This window comes from Vombatus ursinus, unplaced genomic scaffold (genome assembly GCF_900497805.2).
Source record: "Vombatus ursinus unplaced genomic scaffold, bare-nosed wombat genome assembly UNPS02014884.1, whole genome shotgun sequence".
Lineage (NCBI taxonomy): Eukaryota > Metazoa > Chordata > Mammalia > Diprotodontia > Vombatidae > Vombatus > Vombatus ursinus.
In genome coordinates this window covers 4,365,952-4,388,928 of record NW_020954662.1, presented here as the reverse complement: position 1 = coordinate 4,388,928, position 22,977 = coordinate 4,365,952, and the positions used below count along the sequence as shown (strand labels likewise).

The 22,977-nt window shown below is 44.6% G+C and overlaps 1 protein-coding gene across 3 annotated transcripts in view; it reads right to left on the bottom strand.

Moving 5' to 3' along the window:
- The window catches only part of LOC114028477 (transmembrane and coiled-coil domain-containing protein 4-like), a 109,908-nt gene that overhangs the window by 20,512 nt on the left and 66,419 nt on the right, over positions 1-22,977 (bottom strand). For all 3 annotated transcript variants that reach the window (XM_027842718.1, XM_027842717.1, XM_027842719.1), the window contains one exon: positions 6,906-7,023. In XM_027842718.1, coding sequence (XP_027698519.1) covers positions 6,906-7,023 — 118 coding nt within the window. The remainder of the gene's footprint in view (positions 1-6,905; positions 7,024-22,977) is intronic.

Below are 22,977 nucleotides of genomic sequence, written 5' to 3'. Positions count from 1 at the left end.
ATGGGGCAGAACTGGCAGGAGGGAGGTATAGCAAGAGTACAAACAGGGGGCAGCTAGGTGGCGCAGTGGATAGAGCACTGGCCCTGAAGTCAGGAGGACCTGAGTTCAAATCTGGCCTTAGACTAAATACTTGACGCTTACTATCTGTGTGACCCTGGGCAAGTCACTTAACTCCAATTGCCTAAAAAAAAAAGAAGAAGAGGAGGAAGAGCACAGATAACTAGACTATGGTAAGCAGGAGCATGCCGGAAAGCATTTCATAATTAAGTCTCCAAAAAAAAGTTTAAATGATGCATTTTAAAGTTTACAGTATTAATATTTTCTCCATCACTTTCTTAAGTCTAGACAATCAATGAAACAAAATCAAGTTGGCTCCAGCATACCCTTGGACAAGGCCAAGATACGGACGAGGTGTTGTAAAAAATCTGATGAGGGAAAGATCCCTTTTCATTGGGGAAACTGGGGCAGTATCTGTGGAGGATGTCTTCCTCTGACCTCTCAGCTGGCAGCATCTTCCCCTCTAAGACTGCCTGCATCTATGCTGTATATATCTTGCATATCCCTAGTTATTTGCAAATGTTGTCTTCTCCATTAGAATATAAGCTCCTTGAGGGCAGGATTTTTTGTTTTTTGCCTTTTGAGGTATTCCTAGCACTCAGCATAGTGTTTGGTATGCAGTGCTGTTGTTTGTCCTTGGTTTTCAAAGAAGACCAATGGCATCACGGAACATCAACAATAAAAATTGTTGTTCGTCCTTCGTTGGTACATAGTAAGCACTTCATGCTTGACTGATTGAAGAAGTGGCACTTGAGCCAGCCACAGGCAGGTCTATAATCCTTAGATCTCCATAGAGAGATCAATAGGCAGAGCCATGGAGGACATTCTTATGCTCGGAGGATGACTTGAGCAGATGCACATAGGTAGGAAAGGGCAGGAGGACATTGGGAAGCTGTTAGGGGTCTACTTTGACCAAAAAGTAATGTATGGGAAGGAAAGTAGAGTGAAATGAGGCATAAAAGGTAAGGTGAAACTGGAGGATAGAGGGCCTTCAATGCCAGGCAAAGAAGCTGGTGCTTTATCCTATGGTCAATAGGGAACCCCTGGGGGAATCTGAGCCAGAGAGTGACTCCATCAGACCAATGTTCTAAGAAGAGAGTCATAAGAATGATGGACTGACAGGAGTGGCGAAGAAGAGACTGAAAGCAAGGAGACCAGCTAGGAGACTTGTTACTATAGTCAACAGAGAGCATGAACATCAGCAAATGGGGAGACGATAATGTTAATCAGCACACGGTCAAGGGCCTCCTCTCCTGTTACGACTGGAGAAATCAGGGAAGCACAGTTTGTTAGGGCTGGGAGGGCCCTTAGAACACAGAGTATTAGAGCTGGGAAGGCCCTTGGAACAGAGAATGTCAGAGCTGGGAGGGCCCTTAGAACACAGGATGTCAGAGCTGGGAGGGCCCTGAGAACACAGGATGTCAGAGCTGGGAGGACCCTTAGAACAGAGAATGTCAGAGCTGGGAGGGCCCTTAGAACACAGGATGTCAGAGCTGGGAGAGGCCTTAGAACAGAGAATGTCAGAGCTGGGAGGGCCCTTAGAACACAGAGTGTCAGAGCTGGAAGGGCCCTTAGAGCACAGGATGTCAGAGCAGGAAGGGCCCTTAGAACACAGAGTGTCAGAGCTGGGAGGGCCCTTAGAGCACAGGATGTCAGAGCAGGAAGGGCCCTCAGAACACAGAGTGTCAGAGCTGGGACGGCCCTTAGAACACAGAGTGTCAGAGCTGGAAGGGCCCTTGGAACAGAGAATGTCAGAGCTGGGAGGGGCCTTAAAATATAAAATGTCAACCAATCGGTCAACAAACATTTGTGAAGTGTTTACTCTGTGTCAGGCACTGTGCTAATCTTTGGGGATACAAAAAAAAAAAAGGTAAAGAATGGCCCCTGCCCTCAAGGAGCTTACAATCTAAACGTTAAAAAAAAAAAAGCAGGATTAGAGATTGGCATTATCTCTACCCTCTCTAATTCTGGGGAGAGCCTGGTCATGTGATATTTGAGACTCAGAGTTCTGTGTCTGGAAGGGAACTTTAACATAGAATATAGTGTTAGAGCAAGAGCAACTTTGGGACATAGAACGTCAAAGAGGGAAACAACACGCAAACAGATACATACAAACAAGGCATATACAGGATAAATAGGAAATAATTAAAAGAGGGAAGGCCCTGGAATTAAGAGGGGTTAGGGAAGATTTTCTGTACAAGGTGGGGCTTTAGTTGAGACTTAAAGGAAGCCAGGCAAGTCCATAGTTAGAGCAGAGGAGGGAGAACATTCCAGGCATGGGGGAGGGCCAGAGAAAATGTAGAGTTAAGACACAAAGTGTCTTGTTTGTGGAGCAATTCGGAGGTCAGTGTCACTGGACCCAAGAGTATGTATCTGGGAATAAGGCACAAAAAGACTGGAAAGGCAGAAAGAAGCTAGGTTACGAGGGGCTGTGTATATTAAGCAGAGCATCTTGGATTTGATCTTGGAGTTTATTGAATGAGGGGGCCACATGGTCAGACCTGTGCTTTGGAAAGTCACTTAAGCGGCTGAATGGAGGATGGTCTAGAGTGGGGAGGGACTTTGGATAGGTACACCCCCCCGGCAGCTTATTGCTATTGTTATTATCCAGGCATGTGGTGATGAGGGTCTGCTCCAGAGCAGGGACAAGGAGGAGAGAAGGGGGCATATCGAGAGATACTGCCAAGGTGAAACTGACAGGCCTTGGCAAAAGATTCCATATTGGGGGGAGGGGTAAGAGATAGTGAGGAGTCCAGGATGATGCCCGGGTTGTTAGCCTGAGGGACTGGGAGAATGGTGTTGCCCTCTACAGTAATAGGGAAGGTAGGAGAAGGGAGGAAACTTGGGAGGAAAGAGAATGAGTCCTGTTTTGGACAAGTCGAGTTTAAGGTATCTACTGGACATCCAGTTTGAAATTTCTGAAAGGCGGTTGGAGATGCAAGACTGGAGGTCGGCAGCAGGTGGGGGCGGGATTTGAGAATCATCAGCATAGAGATGGTCATTAAATCCATGGGAGGTGATGAGATCTTCAAGTGAATCGGTACAGAGGGAGAAGAGAAGAGGACCTAGGACAGAGCCCTGACACCTATGGTTAGAAGGCATGATCTGGGGTAGGATGCAGCAAAGGAGGCAGAAGCAATGGGCCTCAGAACACAGAATTTCACGGAAATGAGGGAGCTCAGAACACACAATGTCAGAACTTGAAGGAAAGTTAGAGCATTGAACATTAGAGCTAAAAGGGACTTTAAATGAAACACTCTATTCCACAATGATTCAGGGTTTCCCAGAATCCATATTCTATGAAGTAGTATTTTATTTCGTTTAGGGAAATGCTCATTTTTGTGAGGATGTTGATTAAGTTCAGAATTTTAAAAATTGAATTAAATAAAGAAATAATGCACTCCAGCTTTTATTTTATAGATGAGGAAACTGAGGCCCAGGAAGGGAAAGTAACTTGGCCAGAGTCACAAAGGAAGTTAGAGGTAGAACTGAGGTTGAACATACAATCCCTTATTTCATAGAAAAGGAAACGAGACCCAAAGAGGCAGCAGGACTTGGTAAAGGTCTCACAGAGAGGCAGGGGAGACAGAGAATATTTTTGGTTAGTGCCATCTGGCCCTGTTATCTCTAAGCTTTAAGGAAAAAAGAGAATTGGGGCACCCTGATCTCCCTCTTTCTTTCTCTCTTTCTCCCTTCTCTCCTTCCTCTGTTTCTCCTCTTTTTCCTCTTCTCTCTCTCTCTCTCCTTTCCTTTCTCTCTCCTCCCCCCTTCCTTCCCTCCTGCCTGTTTCTCCCCTCCCTCTCCTTAAATTTTTTTTCTTTTCCCCCTCTGTCTTCCTCTCCCTTCCCTCCACTCCCTCTCCTCTTTGTGTTTATTCCCCCTCCTCTCTCTCTGTCTCTCCCCAGCAGTCTCTCTCTGTTTCTGTCTGGACTATGCCTCTGCTATGTATTTTTCAGCATATTCAAGCTGTGAAACTCTTAGAAGACTTTGACGTTATCAAATTCAGTATCTTCAGGGTGCTGAATGGAAGCACAATTATTCTGCCACACATCAATAAACCTCAGTCTCCCAAGCCAATTCAGTTATTCGAAGGAATGACTAATCGGGGATTTTTTAGGGGCTGAGGGGAGAGATAGCAAGGCAGCTCTGGCCCCCAGTAATGGATCAAAAAGAAAAGTATGTAATTGTTCCTTTTTCTATCCTCTATTATAGTCCACAAAGGCTGGCTTTACACTCAGGGCAAAGCCCACCGGTGTTCATTCAAATGACTTGAAAGTAAAATTGAATTTTCGTCATGGCAGCTGTTTGTCTCCACAGAGCTTCTGAGGAGCTCCAATCCCAGGGCCTACACAGCAGGGTAAGGGATTGGCTTTATTTCTACTCTCTCTAACTCTGGGGAAGAGCCTGCTCATGTGATATCTGAGTCTCAGAGTTCTATGTCTGGAAGGGAACTTCAACATAGAATATAGCGTTACAGCAAGAGGCAACTTTGGGACATAGAATGTCAAAGAGGGAAGGACCCTTACAGTACAGAACCAGAGATGAAAGGGGCCTTAGAACAGAGAATATCAGAGCAGGGAGGGCCCTTAGAACATGGAATGTCAAAGCTGGGAGGAACCTTAGAACAGAGAATGTCAGAGTAAGGGGGGCCCTTAGAACACAGAAATGTCAGAGTAGGGAGGGCCCTTAGAACTCTGGATGGGGTTCTTAGAGGGGCCTTAGAACACAGAATGTCAGAACTGGGAGGGCCCTTAGAACACAGAATGTCAGAGCTAGGAGGGCCCTTAGAACACAGAATGTCAGAGCTAGGAGGGCCCTTAGAACACAGAATGTTAGAGCTAAGAGGGACAGTTAGGTAACAAGAGGGATAGAATATTGGACTTGAAATAAAAAACCCCAAATTCCCATACTCCATCAGACTCTTAGTCACTGGGCAACCCTGGACAATCTTTTTCTTCTTAAGTTTCCTCATACATAAAAAGGAGATAATAATAGAACCTACCACGCAGGGTAGTTGTGAGCTAAGATTCTAGTGAGAACATGTGCAAAAACTCTTTGCAAAGCTAAAGGCACTGTAGATGTGCCAGCTCTGACATTCTGTGCTCTCAGGGTCCTCTCAGCAATTTTAATTGGAGCCACATCTGTGACCTTCTGAAGGTCAAACAAAGGAAGTTGGGGCCTCTATTTCCATTTCTTGGTTAGGCTAAATAATGGTTAAAATTTTTTTTTTAATAAACAGGATAATAAGAGACCCTAAATTCATAAGAGATATGAAAACCACCCTTTCTCAAACCCTGCTTTTGACAAAATAGATGTTTTTAATAAAGCTGTGCTTTCCTTCGGAGTGTAAGATTTTAATTGCTTGTTTTTATTTTATTTTATTTTTCTTTTAGAGTTTGTGAAATGTAAAAAAACAAACAAAAGACAACCCAACCCCAATTATGTGAGCAATAATATACTTCAAGAGAGCTTCATTTCATTGTGGAAACCCTACTGGAAGGGAGAGAGATGTCTTAATTCATTCATTCCCACATCCAGGGCTTCACAGGGTCCCCTGCTGCTTCTCTCTGCTGGTGGACTGTTGCTGTGCTGTGATTCATTTGCATATACCCAGGATAGCATCACTCTCTTCCCTGCCCGGCCCTCCCCTCCCCAGGCAATCAGGGTTAAGTGACTTGCCCAGGGTCACACAGCTAGTAAGTATTTGAGGTCAAATTTGAACTCGGATCCTCCCGACTCCAGAGCCGGTGCTCTGTGTGATGGCGCCACCTAGCAGCCCTGATAGCATCACTCTTAAATACAGCCTCTCCCTTTTTGTGGTCAGGCTCATTGACTACCATGCACAGTTCTTATCAGGGCAGGGGCTCAGAATCACAGTGTTTCAGTGAGCACCTAGTGAAACCTAGAACTAGACAGGAATTTCCTTTACTAACTACCAGGGAAGCCATCGTCTTATCTGGGTTTTGCTCGAAGACCCTCAGTGAAGGGGTACTCATCACCGCCCAGGGCAGACCTTTCCGTTCCGGGTGGCACACAGCAGGCACTTAATAGATGTTTACTGATTGATTGTCCCTTTTTGAGATTTCCTCTCCACTTCTCCTTGTGCTATTCTCCAGGGCCCCAAACAAGGCTCATTCCTCCTCACACACTTAAACACTGCTATGATGTCCTTCCCGAAAAAGTCCCCCTTTTTTTTTAGGCTACACATCCCTTATTCTTCTTACAATCCTCCTAAGCAACAGACTCTAGGCCTTTCACCGTCCGGGTCAGCCTCCTCTGCTCCATCTCTAGATCAGCGGTTCTCAGAGTGTGATCCAGGGTCTCCTGAGAGACCCAAAGACCCTTTCAGGGGGTCCTCAGAGTCAAAACTATTTTCATAAAACTCCTGACATTTTAACTTCTAATATGGCAAATATCAAGAGATATAACCCACATAAACAAAAGTCCTTTGGGGAGATCTTTTCAGTATAAGGGGGTCCTGAGCCCCCCAAGTTTGACAACTGTTGCTCTAGCTCATCACTGTCCATCCTAAAACGTGGCACCCAGAACAGAAGACAATACTCCCCATGTGGCCTGACAGGGCAAAGGAGAGATGGACCAACGCTTCCTTATTTTTCTCTAAATGTAGCCCCAAATACCACAAGCATTTCTGGCTCCCGCAGGATTCACTGACTCCAATTAGCTTGTAGTCCACTCAGATGCCCAGATCCTTTTCAGATGAGCTAAGTTCTTCCACTTTAAGGCTGGTTTTTTGAACCCAAGTTTCAAGATGACCCATGAAGGTTCCCTGAACTGCGTTAGGCCAGGTGGTGCTCATCCCACAGTGAAACAAACACTTTTAGACACACCTGGAGTAGCCATTGATGATCCTCCCAGACACCACCTTCTTGAGCGGCTTCCAGTACTTGGCTTCTCCTTCCACGGGTGCTCCGAGAAGGATAACGTCCTCGATGATCCCTTGGCAATCTGAGGGCAGGAAACATTATGTCACAGTTGGACATCCACTATTTTGTAGATGAAGCCTAGAGAGGGGAAATTAACCTTGGCCAAGGTCACACAGCTAATGGGTGGCAGAGTCAGGAAACTTAGGCCTGAGTCTTAGGTACAGTGGGATATTAACGGAGGCAAGTAGGGTTAAGTGACTTGCCCAGGGTCACACAGCTACTAAGTGTCGGAGACTGGATTTGAACTCAGGTCCTCCTGGCTCCAGGACCAGTGCTCTATCCATTGTGCCACCTAGCTGCCCCTTGTCCTGGCTTGGCTCTGGTAGTTTTCTCTGGCTGTCCCTCATGCCTGGAATATTCTCCTTCCTCATCTCTACCTCCCTGCTTCCCTGGCTTCCTTCACGTCCCAGCTAAAATACCATCTTCTACAGTAAGCCTTTCCTAACCTGTCTTCATTCGAGTGCCTTCCCTGGATTAATCATCTCCAATTTGACCCGTATGTAACTTGTTTGTACATAGCTCTTTGCAAACTGTCTCTCCCATAGACCGTGAGTTTCTTGAGAGGAGGGGTTGTCTTTTGTCTTTCTTTGTATCCCTAGTGCTTGGTGTTTAAAACACATTTATTGACTTACTGTCCCAAGGTCCTTTCTGGGTCTAAATTCCATGATACTAGAATCCTTTTTTAAAAAATTTCATTTTATTATTTTTTTTTGCATTCTTTTTTTTTCCTCCAATTTTCAGTTCCAAATTATTTTTCTCCCTCCCAACCCTTCCACACTCACTGAGAAGGAAGGAAAAATGATATATGATGCTAGAATCTTTAGGTGTACCTTTCGGGTACAATGTGAGGATCAAGTGAGATAATATTTATAAAGCACTTAGCACAGCACCTGGCACATAGTAGGTGCTTAATAAATGTTTGTTCCTTCCCCAGTTTTAGGCAGGAACTCAACTTCGAGATGTTATGAATCTGTTTGGCAGTACGTGGAGCCTTTTCTCAGAATCAGCAGAGCTCAATCAGTTAATTCAGCAAACATTGAATGCTTACTGTATGCAGAGCACTGAGGCATAAATACACACACCTCAGGCTCACAGTCAAGGAGGACAGGAAATAAAAGATTTCAATCAACAAGCATTTATTAAGCACCTATTGTATGCCAGGCAGATTTCCACTGGGGAAGAGGGACAGTTGCAGGTGGAGGCTTGTTGGGATACCTTCGTCTTCAGAAATGATGAACAAGCCATGGGGACTTAGAGCCTTCACATGGAAGATAATAGCTTAGCTGATCATCAAACCTCCATGCCCTTTCCGGGCCCTGGGCCATTTAATTTTGTGCTGGATTCCTCATGAAAGCCCCAGGAATTGAGCTCAAGGAGATCAGAGAGATGGTTCAGAACAGAAAGGAAGCTTTGTAAGGGACCATCAGACAGCAGCACTAGGACATGGGCAGAAAGCAACGCTGTCTCCCTTGATGCCCCGCCCTGCTTTGGGGACTTTTCTACAGCATCCCCCCCCCCCCGTCCCCCACCCCCAAGCTGGGGCTTCAGGCAGAGGAAGAATGTATAATACGTAATGTTTCTGGGTAGAATGCAGTCTTTTCTGTGCTGACTTGGGAATCTGTCTTGAACCCGAGAGTTCCCATGAAAACCAAAGCACGGCAGCTTTCCTATTCCCCAGCCAGGGAAGGATCAAGGCTCAAGATCATTCAGGGTAGAGTGGAATTCTAGAGCTGATAGTTATTCATAGAACTCCAAATGTTAGTAATCATAGCTAGCATTTATATAGTGCTTTAAGGTTTGCACAGGACCTTAGAACACAGGATGTCAGAGCTGGGAAGGCCCTTAGAATACAGGATGTCAGGGCTCCATGGTTCCTTAGAATAAAGAACGTCAGAACTAGAAGAGTCTTTAAAATACGGAATGCCCATTTTCTTCCATGACTCAGTGGGAGCACCACCTTCTGGAAGGCTTCACTGCTTCCCTCAGCTGCTTCCAAAGTTACCTTTCATCCACTTTATCTGTTCTCTGTGCACACCTATATATGTGCACGGTAACTTCTCTGTTAGCTCCTTGTGGGCAGGGATCATTTTGCTTTTCTCTCTGTATTCTCTGTATCTCCAGTAAGTGCATAATAAATGCTTGCTTACTTGACTGAATATAAGAGTTTTTGAGCATGGAATATTAGAGTTGAAGGTGATCTTAGGGCATAGTATGTTAGAGGTTCCAGGGGCCCTAGAACAGAGAATGTTAGAATATAGATAGGTCAAGTTAGAAGGGACCAAGCATTGAAAGGAAACAAGCATTTATTAAGTGCCTATTATGTGCCATGCACTGTGCTAAGCACTTTACAAATACATTTCATTTGATCCTGACAACTACCCTGGGAGGTAGGTGCTGTTATTATCCCCATTTTACAGTTGGGGACACTGAGGCGGATAAAAGTTAAGTTATTTGCCCAGGATCACAGAATTAGTAAATGTCTGAGGCTGGATTTGAACTCAGGTCTTCCAGACTGCAGGCCCTATCCCTAAGGAAGGGATCTTAGAGACCATCAAGCAGAATTGCCTTATTTTACAGATGAGGAAACTGAGGCCGAGACAGTAGAAGAGACATTCCTAGGGTCACCAAATTAGTAAGTGTGTGGGGTGGGGTGGAAGTCAGGCCTTCTTGACTGTAAGTCAGGCCTCCTAGCTGCTTCTTGCCACCCACCTAGTCCAGCTCTTTTCTTGGATGACACCCTTTGCACCACTTCTCTTGGGTCATTTATCATCTTCGCAGCCGCCTTCGCCTACTGCCAGAATCCCCATTGCCCTTTGGGTGACTCCCAGCTTCAATCCTTTGGGGAATGAAGTGTTCTATGACTCACAGTCACACAATATTACCTCGAATGTCCTGAAAAGATGGGCTTTTGTTTGTGGGAGAAGATTAGGGTCATTAAAAGCACTTTGCAATTTCCTGAAGGCAATCCCACTGCCCTTTGCTCAATTCTGGGCATGCTTCACTTTCTACGGAATCGGTCCTGATGGATGACCGACCTAGTCTGTCCTCCCAAATGCACTGCACGACACGGTCCACACAAGAGGCCGTCTTCCTCCACCTGGTTTTTACCAATATATTTCTATTATATTGCACATTATTATTATTATTATATAATCCTATATATAGTATATATAATACTATATATAACATAATATTACACAGTAATAATTATATGATATGATATTATATATAATTAAATTATAAAGAGATAAGGTACAATATGTAAATGAATAGGAATAGGGACTGGATTTGTGATTTTATTGGTATAGAAGACCCCCGAGTGAGGAAACTCCTTTTATCAGTATGGGTCAGCCATACTGCCACTTACAGCGTAACCCCTGAGAAGCTAAGTGATCTGCTCAGAAACACTCAGCCAGGATGCGTCAGAGATGGGATTCGAACTCAGGTCTTCCTGGCTTTGAGGCCAACTTTCTATCTACCACATCAGCTTACTCTCTATGAGATGAGAAAAAAAGAAAAGAGAGGCAGCAAGGCCTAGTGGGTATAAGATCAGCCTTGATGGAAGACCTGGGTTCAGGTCTTGCCCTCGATAACGCCTCCCCTCCCCAGTGACTCAGGCCATTTTCTAAGTCCATAAACTTGTTGCCTTAGTGAGGGAATTTCCACACTAGGAATTTCTTACACTAATGAAGTCACACATCCAGGACCCCCTCTCCACCAAAATATATAAATACATATGAAAATATATGAAGTGCTTTGTAAACTTCAACGTGCCATAGGGACTGAGCTGTTATAGTTTGTCCTATTGGACAAACTCTCTCTCTCTCTTTTTTTTTTGCTAGGCAATGGGGTTAAGTGACTTGCCCAGGGTCACACAACTAGAAAGTGTCAAGTGTCTGAGGCCGGATTTCTCATCCTTCCTTCTTAAAGAGGACCAATGACATCATAAGGAAGCAAAAGCTGAGAGCCAGAAGGGACCCCAGAAAGCCAGTACTTCAGACCATAATCTCTTCATTTTACAGACAAGGAAACTGAGGCTCCAAGCTGGAGAGTAACTTTATAAGATTGTAGATTTACAGCTGGAAGGGGCCTTAAAAGTTCATGGAGGCCAACCTCCCTCTGCCCATCATTTACAGAGGAGGAAACTGAGACCTAAAGAGTTTAAATGACTTGCCCACGGTCACATAGCCAGCAAGTATCTGAGGCAGCATTTGAACCCAGGTCTTTCTGCCTCCAAGTTCAGTGCTGTATCCACTAGACAATGTTGCCTCTCAATAGAATATCCTTAAACATTTTTCTAGATCTTAGATGCAGTCAGTAACTTACAGCTGGGATGGGACCCTTCCCTTGACCTTCTGGCTCTGAGCCCTTCCCGGATCCTTAACAGCCAAGTTCTAGGGTCTGTGGCCTTTGCAGCAGCATCATGAATCAGTGGAACCCTTGAGGGAGGAAATCTGAGAGGAGATGAATTTCCTCTCTAGGAGAATCTATCACCTTAGTTACTAGTGAACAACCCAAGTGGTTTCCAGCACCGCCTCAATGATGGTGCTTGGCTGGCTGCCTTGGAGAAAGAGTGAGTGTTGCTGGGGGGACGCTGCTGGCTCATTCTCTCTTTCAAAGAATTAATGTGTCTCTTGTCCTTCAGCAGTGAATTTACTATCACATAAAATCCTCTCCCTCCTCTGCCCACTCCTGGAGTACAGATGAAAAAGGGGACAGTCACTGCCCAATAAACTGTGTCAGGGAATCACAGAAGGAGTGCCCTAAGGGACGGAGGCAGTGCCCTTATTACTATGCCCATTTTTACAGATGGGGAAACTGAGGTTCAGGGAAGGACTCGCTCAGGTGTGTATAACTAGGGGACTTCAGGGCTTGGGTTTGAACCCAGGTTTCTTGGAGAGTGGCTGAAAGAACTGGAAGGAGAAATGAAGACTTGGGTTTGGGGGTTGTGGGGTTGTGCTGGTGGTCTTTAAATATATGAAGGGCTGTCCCTGGGAAGAAGGATTAGACCAAGGGTGGGGAACCTGGGGCCTCAAGGCTACACGTGGCCCTCTAGGTCCTCAAATGCAGCCCTTTGACCGAATCCAAACTTCATAGAACAAATCTCCTTAAAAAAAGGATTTGTTCTGTAAAACTTGGACTCAGTCAAAAGGCCGCACCCAGAGACCTAGAGGGCCACATGTGGCCTCAGGTTCCCCCACCCCTGGATTAGACTTATTCTGCTAGGCCCCAGAGGGTAGAAGTAGGATTGACGGAGGGGGGCTGAAAAGAAGCAAAATGAGGCTTGGCTGTAAGGAAAACTTTCCTACGAATCACAGTATCTACGTCAAAGTGGAATGAGCTGCCACAGAAGGTAGTGGGCTCCCGGGAGCGTGAGGGAGGATGCTCTAAATCTGTGATCTCAGGAACTTACACTCCATCTGGGAATCTCAGTTTCCCTGGCTGTAGAATGAAGAGATTGTAGTCTAAAGTACTGGCTTTTTTGAGCCTCTTCTGGCTAGAAATCTTGAGCCTAATACTAGTAGCTCGCATCTCTAGGGCACATGCAAGTTTATTAAGCACTTCATGTCCATGTTTTTGGAGTGAGGGAGTCCGGACCTGTGACGACATCGGTGTAATGAAGGCCAGAGGTCTTCGAGCAAAGGCCACAGGACCACTTGTAGAGGGGACTCTTGTCCGAGTACAGGTCAGGCTAGGGGGGTACTGAGGCACAACCCCCCTTACCTCCAACTCTGAGATTCTGTATTGCTGTGACTCTTAGCCCAATGTTTTTTTTTTTGTTTGTTTGTTTTTCAGTTGTGTCTGACTCTTCGTGACCCCATTTGGGATTTTCTTGGCAGAGATACTGGAGTGGTTTTCCTTTTCCTTCTCCAGCTCATTTTATAAATAAGGAAATTGAGGCAAACAGGGTAAAGTGACCAGCCCAAGGTCACACAGCTAGTAAGTGTCCAACATCACATTTGAACTCAGAAGGGCAAGTCTTCCTGACTCCAGGCCCAGGGCTCTATGCACTATGGCGCCACCTAGGTGCCCACGGGTTCTTTCTACTACACCAGTCAAAGATGCCAAGGATGACTCCTTCTTAAAGACAGGCATCACATTATCATTCAGCTTTCCTTTATGTACTGTTTCCTATCATTAGAATGTATGCTCCTTGAGGACAGGAACCATCCTGCTTACTTGTATTGTATCTCTAGCAGTTAGCACAGTGCCTGGCACATAGAAAGTGTTAACAAATATTCTATCTATCCATCCATCTGACTTAATACCAATTAATCAACAAGCATTTATTAATCACCTACTATGTGCTAGGTTATGGAGATACGAAGACAAAAACGAAACAAAACCTGCTCTCAAGGAGTTTACATTCTGCCTGGGGAGACAATATGAACGTATATGAGGGCAGCTAGGTGGTGCAGTGGATAGAGCACTGGGCTTGTAGTCTGGAAGACCTGAGTTCAAATCCAGCTTCAGACACTTACTAGCTCTGTGACCCTGGGCAAGTGACTTAACTCTGTTTGCCTCAATTTCCTCATCTGTAAAAATGAGCCGAAAAAGGAAATGACAAACCACTCCGGTATCTTTGCCAAGAAAACCCCAAACGGGGTCAGGAAGAGTCAGACATGACTGAAACAACCAAACAACAACAAAACTTATATAAAACAGATAGGAGGCTATTTCAGGAAGACATTAGCAGCTGGGGGAAGCAGGAATGGGGTCACAGAGAAGGCTGCATTTGAGTTGAGCTTTGAAGGAAACTGGGGATTCTTTGAGGTGGAGGTGGGGAGGGAGACATTCTAGGCAGGGGAGACAGATTATACAAAGACCTAGAGAGGAAAGGTGGAACGTTGCATGTGTGGAACAGCGCAAAGGTCAGTTTGTCTAGGCAGAAGGGTCTGTGAAGGGGAGTAATGTAGAGGGGGCTGGGTTCTTAAAAGGCAAATTAAGGAATTTATATTTGATCCTAGAGGCAGTGGAGAACTGGTAGGGAAAGGCAGGTTGGGGCCAGGCTGTCAAGGGCTTAAATGCCAATAGAGAAGTAAGAACAACAGTATCTCATGCCCTAATTGATCTGTTTGGTATCTGGATTTTCATATTAAATACCTTCTTAAAGTGAGGCATGCTTGTAAATAGGTTTCCAGTTGCTTCTAAACTGGCCCCTCTCCTTTCCAGGCTGGGAAGGCAGCATCACACTGAAGTCTGTCGATTTGTCAACAGAGTCTATTGGTTTGTAGAAACCAAAGCAGCTACACTGATAAGCTGAAAAGAAGGATTTCTCTCTACTTGGCAGGAGGCGATGTGTGCAGTGAGTGATAAGACTGGGAAACTAACAAGGTAATTGCTTCTTGTCAGCAGGTCCAGGCAACGTACCTTGAAGGAAGGAAACGAAAGCACCACCAAGATGTACAAAATCCTTTCCAGCTAGAAAGAGAGGGAGGAGCCAGGGAAGGGGAGAGGGGGAGGGGGGAAGGGGGGGAGGAGGAGGAGGAGGAGGAGAGAGAAAGAGAGGGAGGGAGGGGGGAGGGAGAGAGAGTGGGGGAGTGGGGAGGGAGAGAGGGGAGGGGTGGAGGAGGAGGAGGAGAGAGAGAGAGAAAGACAGAGAGGGAAGGAAGGAGAGAGAGAGAGTCTTCTTACCATTTCCCCCCTTCAGGAATGAGGTTCATATTAGAAATAATAATTTGGAAGATACAATTTTAGATCTGGAACAAACCTTAGAACTGTCAGATTTAGTGTGCAGAATGTCTGATCTAGAAAATCCCTTAGCATATCAAATGTCAGAATTGGGAAGGGCCCTAAAACACAGAATGTGAGAGCTTGGAGGGCCGTGATGGTCCTTAGAGATCATCCCGTCCAACTTCTGCATTTTAAATATGGGGAAACTGAGGCCTGGAGAGGCCAAGGACTTGTCCAAGGTCACACAACTAATAAGTAAGAAGATCCTCTGATTTCAAGTCCATTTTTCTTTACCTCACACAGACAAAACATTGTCCCAGATCACTTTGTTTGTAGCTCTTTGCTTCCACGACCCTCTGTCATGTATTATACGTATCTATGTACACGTTGGGGCAGCTAGTTGGCTCAGTGGAGAGAGCACCAGGCCAGTAGGAAGACTCATTTTCCTGAATTCAAATCTGGCCTCAGACATTTCCTAGCTGTGTGACCCTGGGCAAGTCACTTCACCCTGTCTGCCTTAGTTTCCTCATCTGTAAAATGAGCTGGAGAAGGAAATGGCAAACTGCTCTAGTATCTCTGCCAAGAAAACCCCAAATGGAGTCAGAAAAACTCAGAGACGACTGAAATGACTGAATAACAAAAGTACATGCTGCATCTCCCTCCTGTCTCCCCCCATACAGAACAATGAAGAAAAAATCTTCACATGACAGCACCGAGTAGATAGCAGACTCTTAATAAATGCTTGCTGAATCCAAATCCATTTTAAAATGTTGGATCCTCAGTGAATAGCGCTAACACTTGACACTTTCATGGTTCACGGGGAGTGAACCAGGCCCCGAGCCTGGCTGGCTCTCCTTGCAAGATGAGGGTACGTGTTCTTCTTGTGTAATTTATTTAATTTGATGGAAAAATATGCCAGGTGCAGAATATAATTTCACTGTTACTGTTCTTCTCTTTCTTTTCAAATGACTGCTTTTTCCATTTCCATTTCCATAGCAATTACAGTAACAAAGGGCCAAAAGGAGACTGCTAATCATAGAATTATTGAGTATTAGAGCTGAGAGGGCTATACAGCATAGAATGTCAGAGATGGGGGAGGTTGGGCTTAGAACAGAAAACATCAGAGCTAGAAAGGACCTTAGAACACAGAATCTGGAGGGCCCTTAGAACCCAAAATGTCAGGGCTGGGAGGGGCCTTAGAACAGAGAATGTCAGAGCTGGGAGGGCCCTTAGAACCCAGAATGTCAGAGGTGGGAGGGGCCTTAGAACCCAGAATGTCAGAGCTGGGAGGGGCCTTAGAACACTGAATGTCAGAGCTGGGAGGGCCCTTAGAACCCAGAATGTGAGAGCTGGGAGGGGCCTTAGAACCCAGAATGTCAGAGCTGGGAGGGGCCTTAGAACCCAGAATGTCAGAGCTGGGAGGGCCCTTAGAGATTAGAGTCTTGGAACTAGGAAGTATCATAGAATGTATAATGTCAGAGCTGGAAGGGATCTTGGAACACAGGATGTTGGAATGTTTAATGAAAACAATGGCAGGATTCTCAATAAATATTAGCTGGTTGATTAATATGCTGAATTCAATTACCAAAGGACAGTTCCTTAGAGAATTTCTTTATGGGTTTTTGCAGAATTGGCAACTGTTACCTGGGTCATAAACTGAGTGATTGTGCAGCCAAATTCTTGCCTCAACTTGGGATTCCAGGGTTTGATAAAAGGAGTTTCTGTGAATAACTAGTTCCTCCTTCTTCATGTTAAACAAATTGATCACAGCGGTACACTAGCTCCATTCAAATGAGGAGACTGGATTAAATGATCTATAAAGTCATTTCTGACTATAACAACCTGTATCCTAAGGGCCTTCCCAGCTCTGACATTTTTTTCTAAGGCCCCTCCCAGCCCTGACATTTTGGGTTCTAAGGGCCCTCCCAGCTCTGACATTCTGTGTTCTAAGGGCCCTCCTATGACTAAATTCACACCCGAGTGTCCTCCATTCTCAGGAGTAGTACAGATTCAGTGTAAGAAAAAGGTTCCACCAGATGGCCTTGTTACTAATGTAGCAATATAAAAGTTTAAAAAAAAAACAACTCTAGCCCAGGACTCTACTGTTCTTCAGACATCTCATTGAGATGAGAACCATAGATGCATGGACCAAGGGGCCAGAGACATCATTTAGCCAATCCCAATTTGTTTCACAGAGAGGGGATAATGAAGCCCACAGACAGGAGATAACTTGGCCAAGGTACCAGTGAGTTAGTCACAGGGCTAATAATCAGTCAGTCAACAAACATTTATTAAGTGCCTACTATGTGCCTGGCACTTGTGCTAAGCTCTGGGGATACAAAGAAAGGCAAAAACACCTTCCTTTTCCTCAAGGAGGTCATATTCTAATGAAGGAAATAAATCAATAACCAATATTTATTAAGTACCCACTGTGTGCCAGGCATTGTGCTAAGCTTTGATACAAAAAAGGTAAGACAGTCCCTGCCCTCAAGGAGCAACCAACCAGTCTAATGGGGCAGACAACACCCGAACAACTATATGTAAACAACACACAGAATAAATTAGAAAGAATCAACAAAGGGAAGGCCTAGAATTAAAGGTGTGTGTGTGTGTGTGTTTGTCTGTGTGTGTGGGTATATTAATTAAGCCTATCAATTAATTAAAGAGCCAAACCTGGGGTTAGGGACTCAGTCTGGTGCATTCTGTATGTGATGGATTTAGATGATAATGAGGGCAGAAAGGGTGTATAAATGAGCAGAGCTCAGAGATCGTGCCCAGTTTTTTGTTTTAAACTGGGAATGCCTGGTGTTTTGTAGGCACAAAATTGGAGAATCGGACACCATGCCATAAAAGAACCAATTAAAGGAACTGGGAATGTTTAGCCTGGAGAAGAGAAGACAGGGAAATATGATGATAGCTCTCCTGGAGGAGAAAGACATCACGTGGTAAAGGGATCAGACGCGTCCAAAATAGGCTGCTTCTGGAGGCGGTGAGGGCTCTAAAAGTAGCAGCTTTTTTTTTTTTTTTGGTGAGGCAATTGGGGTTAAGTGACTTGCCCAGGGTCACACAGCTAGTGAGTGTTATGTGTCTGAGATCAGATTTGAACTCAGGTCCTCCTGACTCCAGGGTGGTGCTCTATCCACTACACCACCTAGTTGCCCCAAAAGTAGCACTTTTTAAGCAGAAGTTGGATGATCACTTGTTGAGAATACCGCAGCTGACTTCTATTCAGGTATGGTTGAATCAGGCTCCTTCCAATGGACATTCTATGTCCTAAGGTCTCTCCCAGTGCTGACATTTCATTCTACCAAAGTGATTTTCCCTAAATCCAGATCTGACCACCCTTACTCAAACAACTCTGGTTGCTCCCTATTGCCTCTAGGATCAGATCTAAACTTTTTTCTTTTACTTATAAAGCCCTTCACCACCTGGCCTCAGTCTAACTCTGCAATGGGGAGAAGTTGCCCAGGGAAGCTTTTTCGTGAATAAGCAGATTAGTCAGTCTCCCTCCCTCAGGGCTGGCTTGACTGCAGCGCTGTCATTATTACTGTGGGTTCCATGGTGGGTGGGAGGGGAAGTAGGATTCTCTCAGACAGATGCGCTCCACAGCTTTCAGAGCCTTTGGGAGGTTTAATGGAACCCTGGTGACCAGTGTGCTGGATTGATAAGAGTTGGGAAAAGGGGTCAAATCACAGCTTCAAGGAGAAGCTCATTACTCATTCCCTGAGCCTCGATGACCTCATCTATAAACGAAGGAGTCAAACTCAGTAAACTATAAAAAAATTTTTTTTAACAATTTGATTTTATTTTATTTTCAGATCTGCATTCTTCCCCTCCTTCCTCCTCCTCCTCCACTGAGAAGAAAAGCAAAATCTATTAGAAAAGTGTATAGTGAATCAAAATGAATTCCTCCATTGGCCAGGTTCCAAATGTGTGTATGTATATATACATATATGTATGTATCTGCCCCCAGAGTCCTCCACACTCTGTCTAGAGATGGGCAGCCTGGTCCGCCATGAATCCTCTGGAATTGTGTTTGGTCATTGTGTGGATCAGAATTTCTAAGCCTTTCAAAGTTGTTCCAACAGACATTTATTGAGCACCTGCTGTGTACAACTCTGGGCTCCGCACAGGGGGGGTGTGGAAGTTTAGGCCTTCACTCCCTGTGGCCTACTGATGGTTCGGCAGAAGTATATCGACCCAAATCTGTTGCTGTTCAGTCATATCCAACTCTTCATGACCCCATTTGGGGTTTTCTTGGCAAAGATATCGGAGTGGTTTGCTGTTCTCCTTCTCTAGCTCATTTTACCGATGAGGAAACTGAGGCAAACAGGGCTAAGTGACTTGCCCAAATGAGTCTTGCTTTCCAAGGCCAGGGCTCTATGCACTATGGCGCCACCTAGCAGCCAACAACAAAAACACTCACTACAAATAGACCCATGGCAGTCTTGGGCTGTGACACATACAATAGTTTCTTCCTAAAAAGGAAATCATCTTCAAGACTTAATTGGTCCAGGGGGCTAAAGCTTGAGCCACTGACAAGAGCTTCCCAGGTCCACCAAGCACCAAATTGGTGCTCAATTAGCAGGTATTTTTCAGGTTTGACTGAATTTCTACCGTCATGCAAGTGAATACACTCTTCTGACCAGGTGTGCCACTATTAGCAAATACAGAAGAGGGAAGAGCTGTACATACATGAGCTAACACTGCATCTTTGATAATAATGATAATAATAATAATAATAATAATACTAGCTAGCATTTATATAACGCTGTAAGATTTGCAAAGTGCTTTGCATACCTGGAATCTTCAGGCTTTAGACTCCTAAACTGTACAATACAGGGGTTGGGCCAGGTGGCCTCTGAGGGCTTTTCGATTTCTAGATCCCTATCACTGGGGGTGTTTGGGGAAAGGCTAGGACAATACCTGGCAGGGATGCTGTGGACGGGGGGGGGGCAGGAGGTTGCATGAGATGCCTGCTCTAAGCAAGGATGCTAGGACGTCTGTTCTTCCAGCAAGGAAGGCCCCTCGAGCCACCTGCTCTACCTTCTTTTGACTCAGCCAGCTCGGGTCCATTTTTACGACAGCTTGAACCGAGCTCCCTTCCTGATGACTTCCTAAACGATGAAGCCATTTCTATGCAAATGCATGAAGTAGAGAGGAAAAAAGCAATTTGGTTTTCAGAAACCCAGTGCTGTACATGAACACTGCAAGACACAGCTTGCTGCAGCAGCTGATTGAGAAAAGGGACTCAGGCAGGGGCCAGAAATACTTTGGATCGTGGGTCTAAAGGTGGAAAGGCTCTTGGAGATCACCTCCTCCAACCCCCTCTTTTTATAGATGAGACGGAAGCCCAGAATGGAGAATCCATTTGCATTTACTCACATAGCCAGTAAGTGACAGGACCAGAATTCAAACCCAGGTCACTTGACTCCAAATCTGCCATTTCCATGGTTCTAGGAAGAAGCCCAAGGCTTCCTTATTAGAGGTCTGTTTTCTTTCCTCAAATTCTTACTGTGTCTTTATTTTTGTCTAAGGATCTAAATATTTAGCAGGAATTTCTGTTGTATCAAGCTTGGCTTTCAGCAGGAGGGATTTAGACAAGCTGAACTGCTTAGGATACTGGGTGCCTTTGTGTCTCCAGTTAATATTCCAGTCACTCAGTCTGGATGTCTCATTAGGCAGAACCTCGGCTGGCTGCTGGATTTGATGGATTAATATCATCCTGGGCTGGGGGAGGTGGAAAGTATAGATCTGTAGTTAGCAGGGACTTGAGGTGCCATATACTCCAACCTTTCATTTCATATTTTTTTAAGGTATATGTTATCATCTCTACTAGAATGTAAGCTCCTTGAGGGCAGGGACTGTTTTTGCTTGGTCTTTATATCACCAGTACTCAGCACAGTGTCTGACACATAGTATTTATCCATAAATAAAGCTGCTTACTGGCTTACAGATAAGGAAACTGAGGCACAGGGGGATTAAGTGACCTGCTCATAGTTACACAGGTAGTAAGCATCAGAAATGGGATTTGAACCCAGGTCCTCTGACTTCAGAACCAGTACTCTTTCCACTGTACCTTGTTGTCTCAATGATAGATATACCTGAAGGGCTGTCATGTGAAAGAGGGATTCGATTCATTCTGTTTGGCCCCTGAGGTTAGAAATAGGAGAAATGGATAGAAGTGGAAAAGAGGCAAACTTAGGCATCTGTCGTGGCCAGCAGCTTGAGATTAGTGACAATTCCACTGGTGTAGTGGATGCTCACACTCGTGACAGTGGGAGATCCATCAGAGTGACTACATATGTGATAATAAGAGAAATGCAGATCAAAACAACCCTGGGTTTTCACCTTACATCCAGCAAATTGGAAAAGAAGACAAAAGATGGGACTAGGCAATGGTCCTATGGGACTAAAGCCCCCACTATGGGAGGGGCTGTGGGATGATAGGCACACTGGTGCATTGTTGGTGGAACTGTCAAATGGTACAACCATTTTGGAAGGCAATTTGGAATTATGCAAATAAAGTGACTAATATGTATGTGTTCTTTGGCCCAGAGATTCCATTACTGAATTAAGACCCCAAGGGGGCCATTGATAAGAAAAAAGTCCCCATCTACACTGAAATATTCGTCACAGCATTTTTTGTGATGGTAAAGAATTTTGTGATAGTTAAGTAGTTTCTTATTGATCAGCAGTGGCTAAATAAGCTATATTTATGGCACATGAATATAATGGAAAATTACTATTTAAAATGATGAATATGATGAATACAGAGAAGCCTGGGAAGATTTTCATGAACTGATCCAGAGGGAAGAAAGCAGAGCCAAGAAAACAATAATGCCTACAACAGTTTGAATGGGAAGGTCAACCACATTCACACACACACAAATCCAAAATGAATGTCGCAAAATTAGAAGGAACAAGCATGTCTCAAAAGAAGGGAGATGAGAAGACACCTTCATCCTTCCCCTTTGAAGAGACAAGAGGCTCACAATATTGTACACTGCACATATTTTCAGTCTTTTTCAATATATTGATCAGCTATTTTAAATCTGTTGATTTTTTTTCCTCTTCTTTTTCTTTTGTCTTTAAAAATACTATTTGTCATATGGTATAGCTTTTAGGAAGGGAAAAAGGAAAGAATAGTAGGGAAACAAAAGACATAAAAACTTATTTAAAAAATAAAGAATAGTAACATAAAAAAGTAACTAAGTATGATTATTATTACAAATTGAGAAACAGAATTAGGCTCCAAGAAGATCTCCACAGACTGGAACAGCAGGTTGACTGTAACAAGATGAAATCTCATAGAGATAAATGTAAAGTCCCACGCTTGGGTTTATAACATCAATAGCAAAAGTACAAGACAGGGGAAGTGTGGCTAGGTATCAGTTCATGTATAGCTCCCTATGAATCTACAGTGTGATTCAACAACCAAAAAAATCAACCCAAGCTTAGGCTTTGTTTACAGATGTGTAATATTTTCAGCAAGGGAGAGAGGATAGGCATGCTGCCTCCGCCTTGGCCAGCCATATCTGGCTTGTGTTCCATTTTGGGTACCACATTTTAAGAGGCAGAAGGATGAGCTGCAGAGTGCTTAAAGGAGGGAGGCTAGGAAGGAAGATATGCTATATGAGAATCAGCTGAAAGAACCAGGGGTATTAGAGAGAAGATGGTAGGAAGATATCACTGCTGTCTTTGGATATCTGAGGGAGCAGGTGATCTGGGTAGCTGTTGAGGGCCCATGAATGGGAGTTACAGAGAAGCAGTTTCTGGCTCAACGTAAGTCAGAGCTTACTAATAATTTCAGTGGCCCAAGAGGTGGAAGAGATTGACTTGGTAGGCAATAAGCTCCTTATCACCTGAAATGTTCATGCCTATGACTGATGACCACCAGGTGGGGATGACAAGTGTGACCAGATGACTTGCATGGTCTCTTTTAGTTCAAATATTCTAGGCTTTCTTGCACACTGACCAAGAGAGAAACTGACTGGACCACACTCACGTAATGTGCACAGATGATGGGGTGTGAGAGAGAGTGGAAAACTTTCATCCCAAGGGTTTTGAGCTGAAGTATCTAATTAGAGTCAATCACTGACCTTGGGGTCATATGTGACTCTTCCCTTCCTCTCATTTGCCAAAGCCATCAGTAGCCAAAAATTACCAGTCTCACTCTTCGGTATCTCTTGCATTCATCGCCTTCCCTCCATTCATGCAGCTACTAGCCTCGTCCCTCATCACCTTTCACCTAGATTACTGCAAAGCCTCCCCACTGATGTCCTTGCCTCTAGTGTCTTAC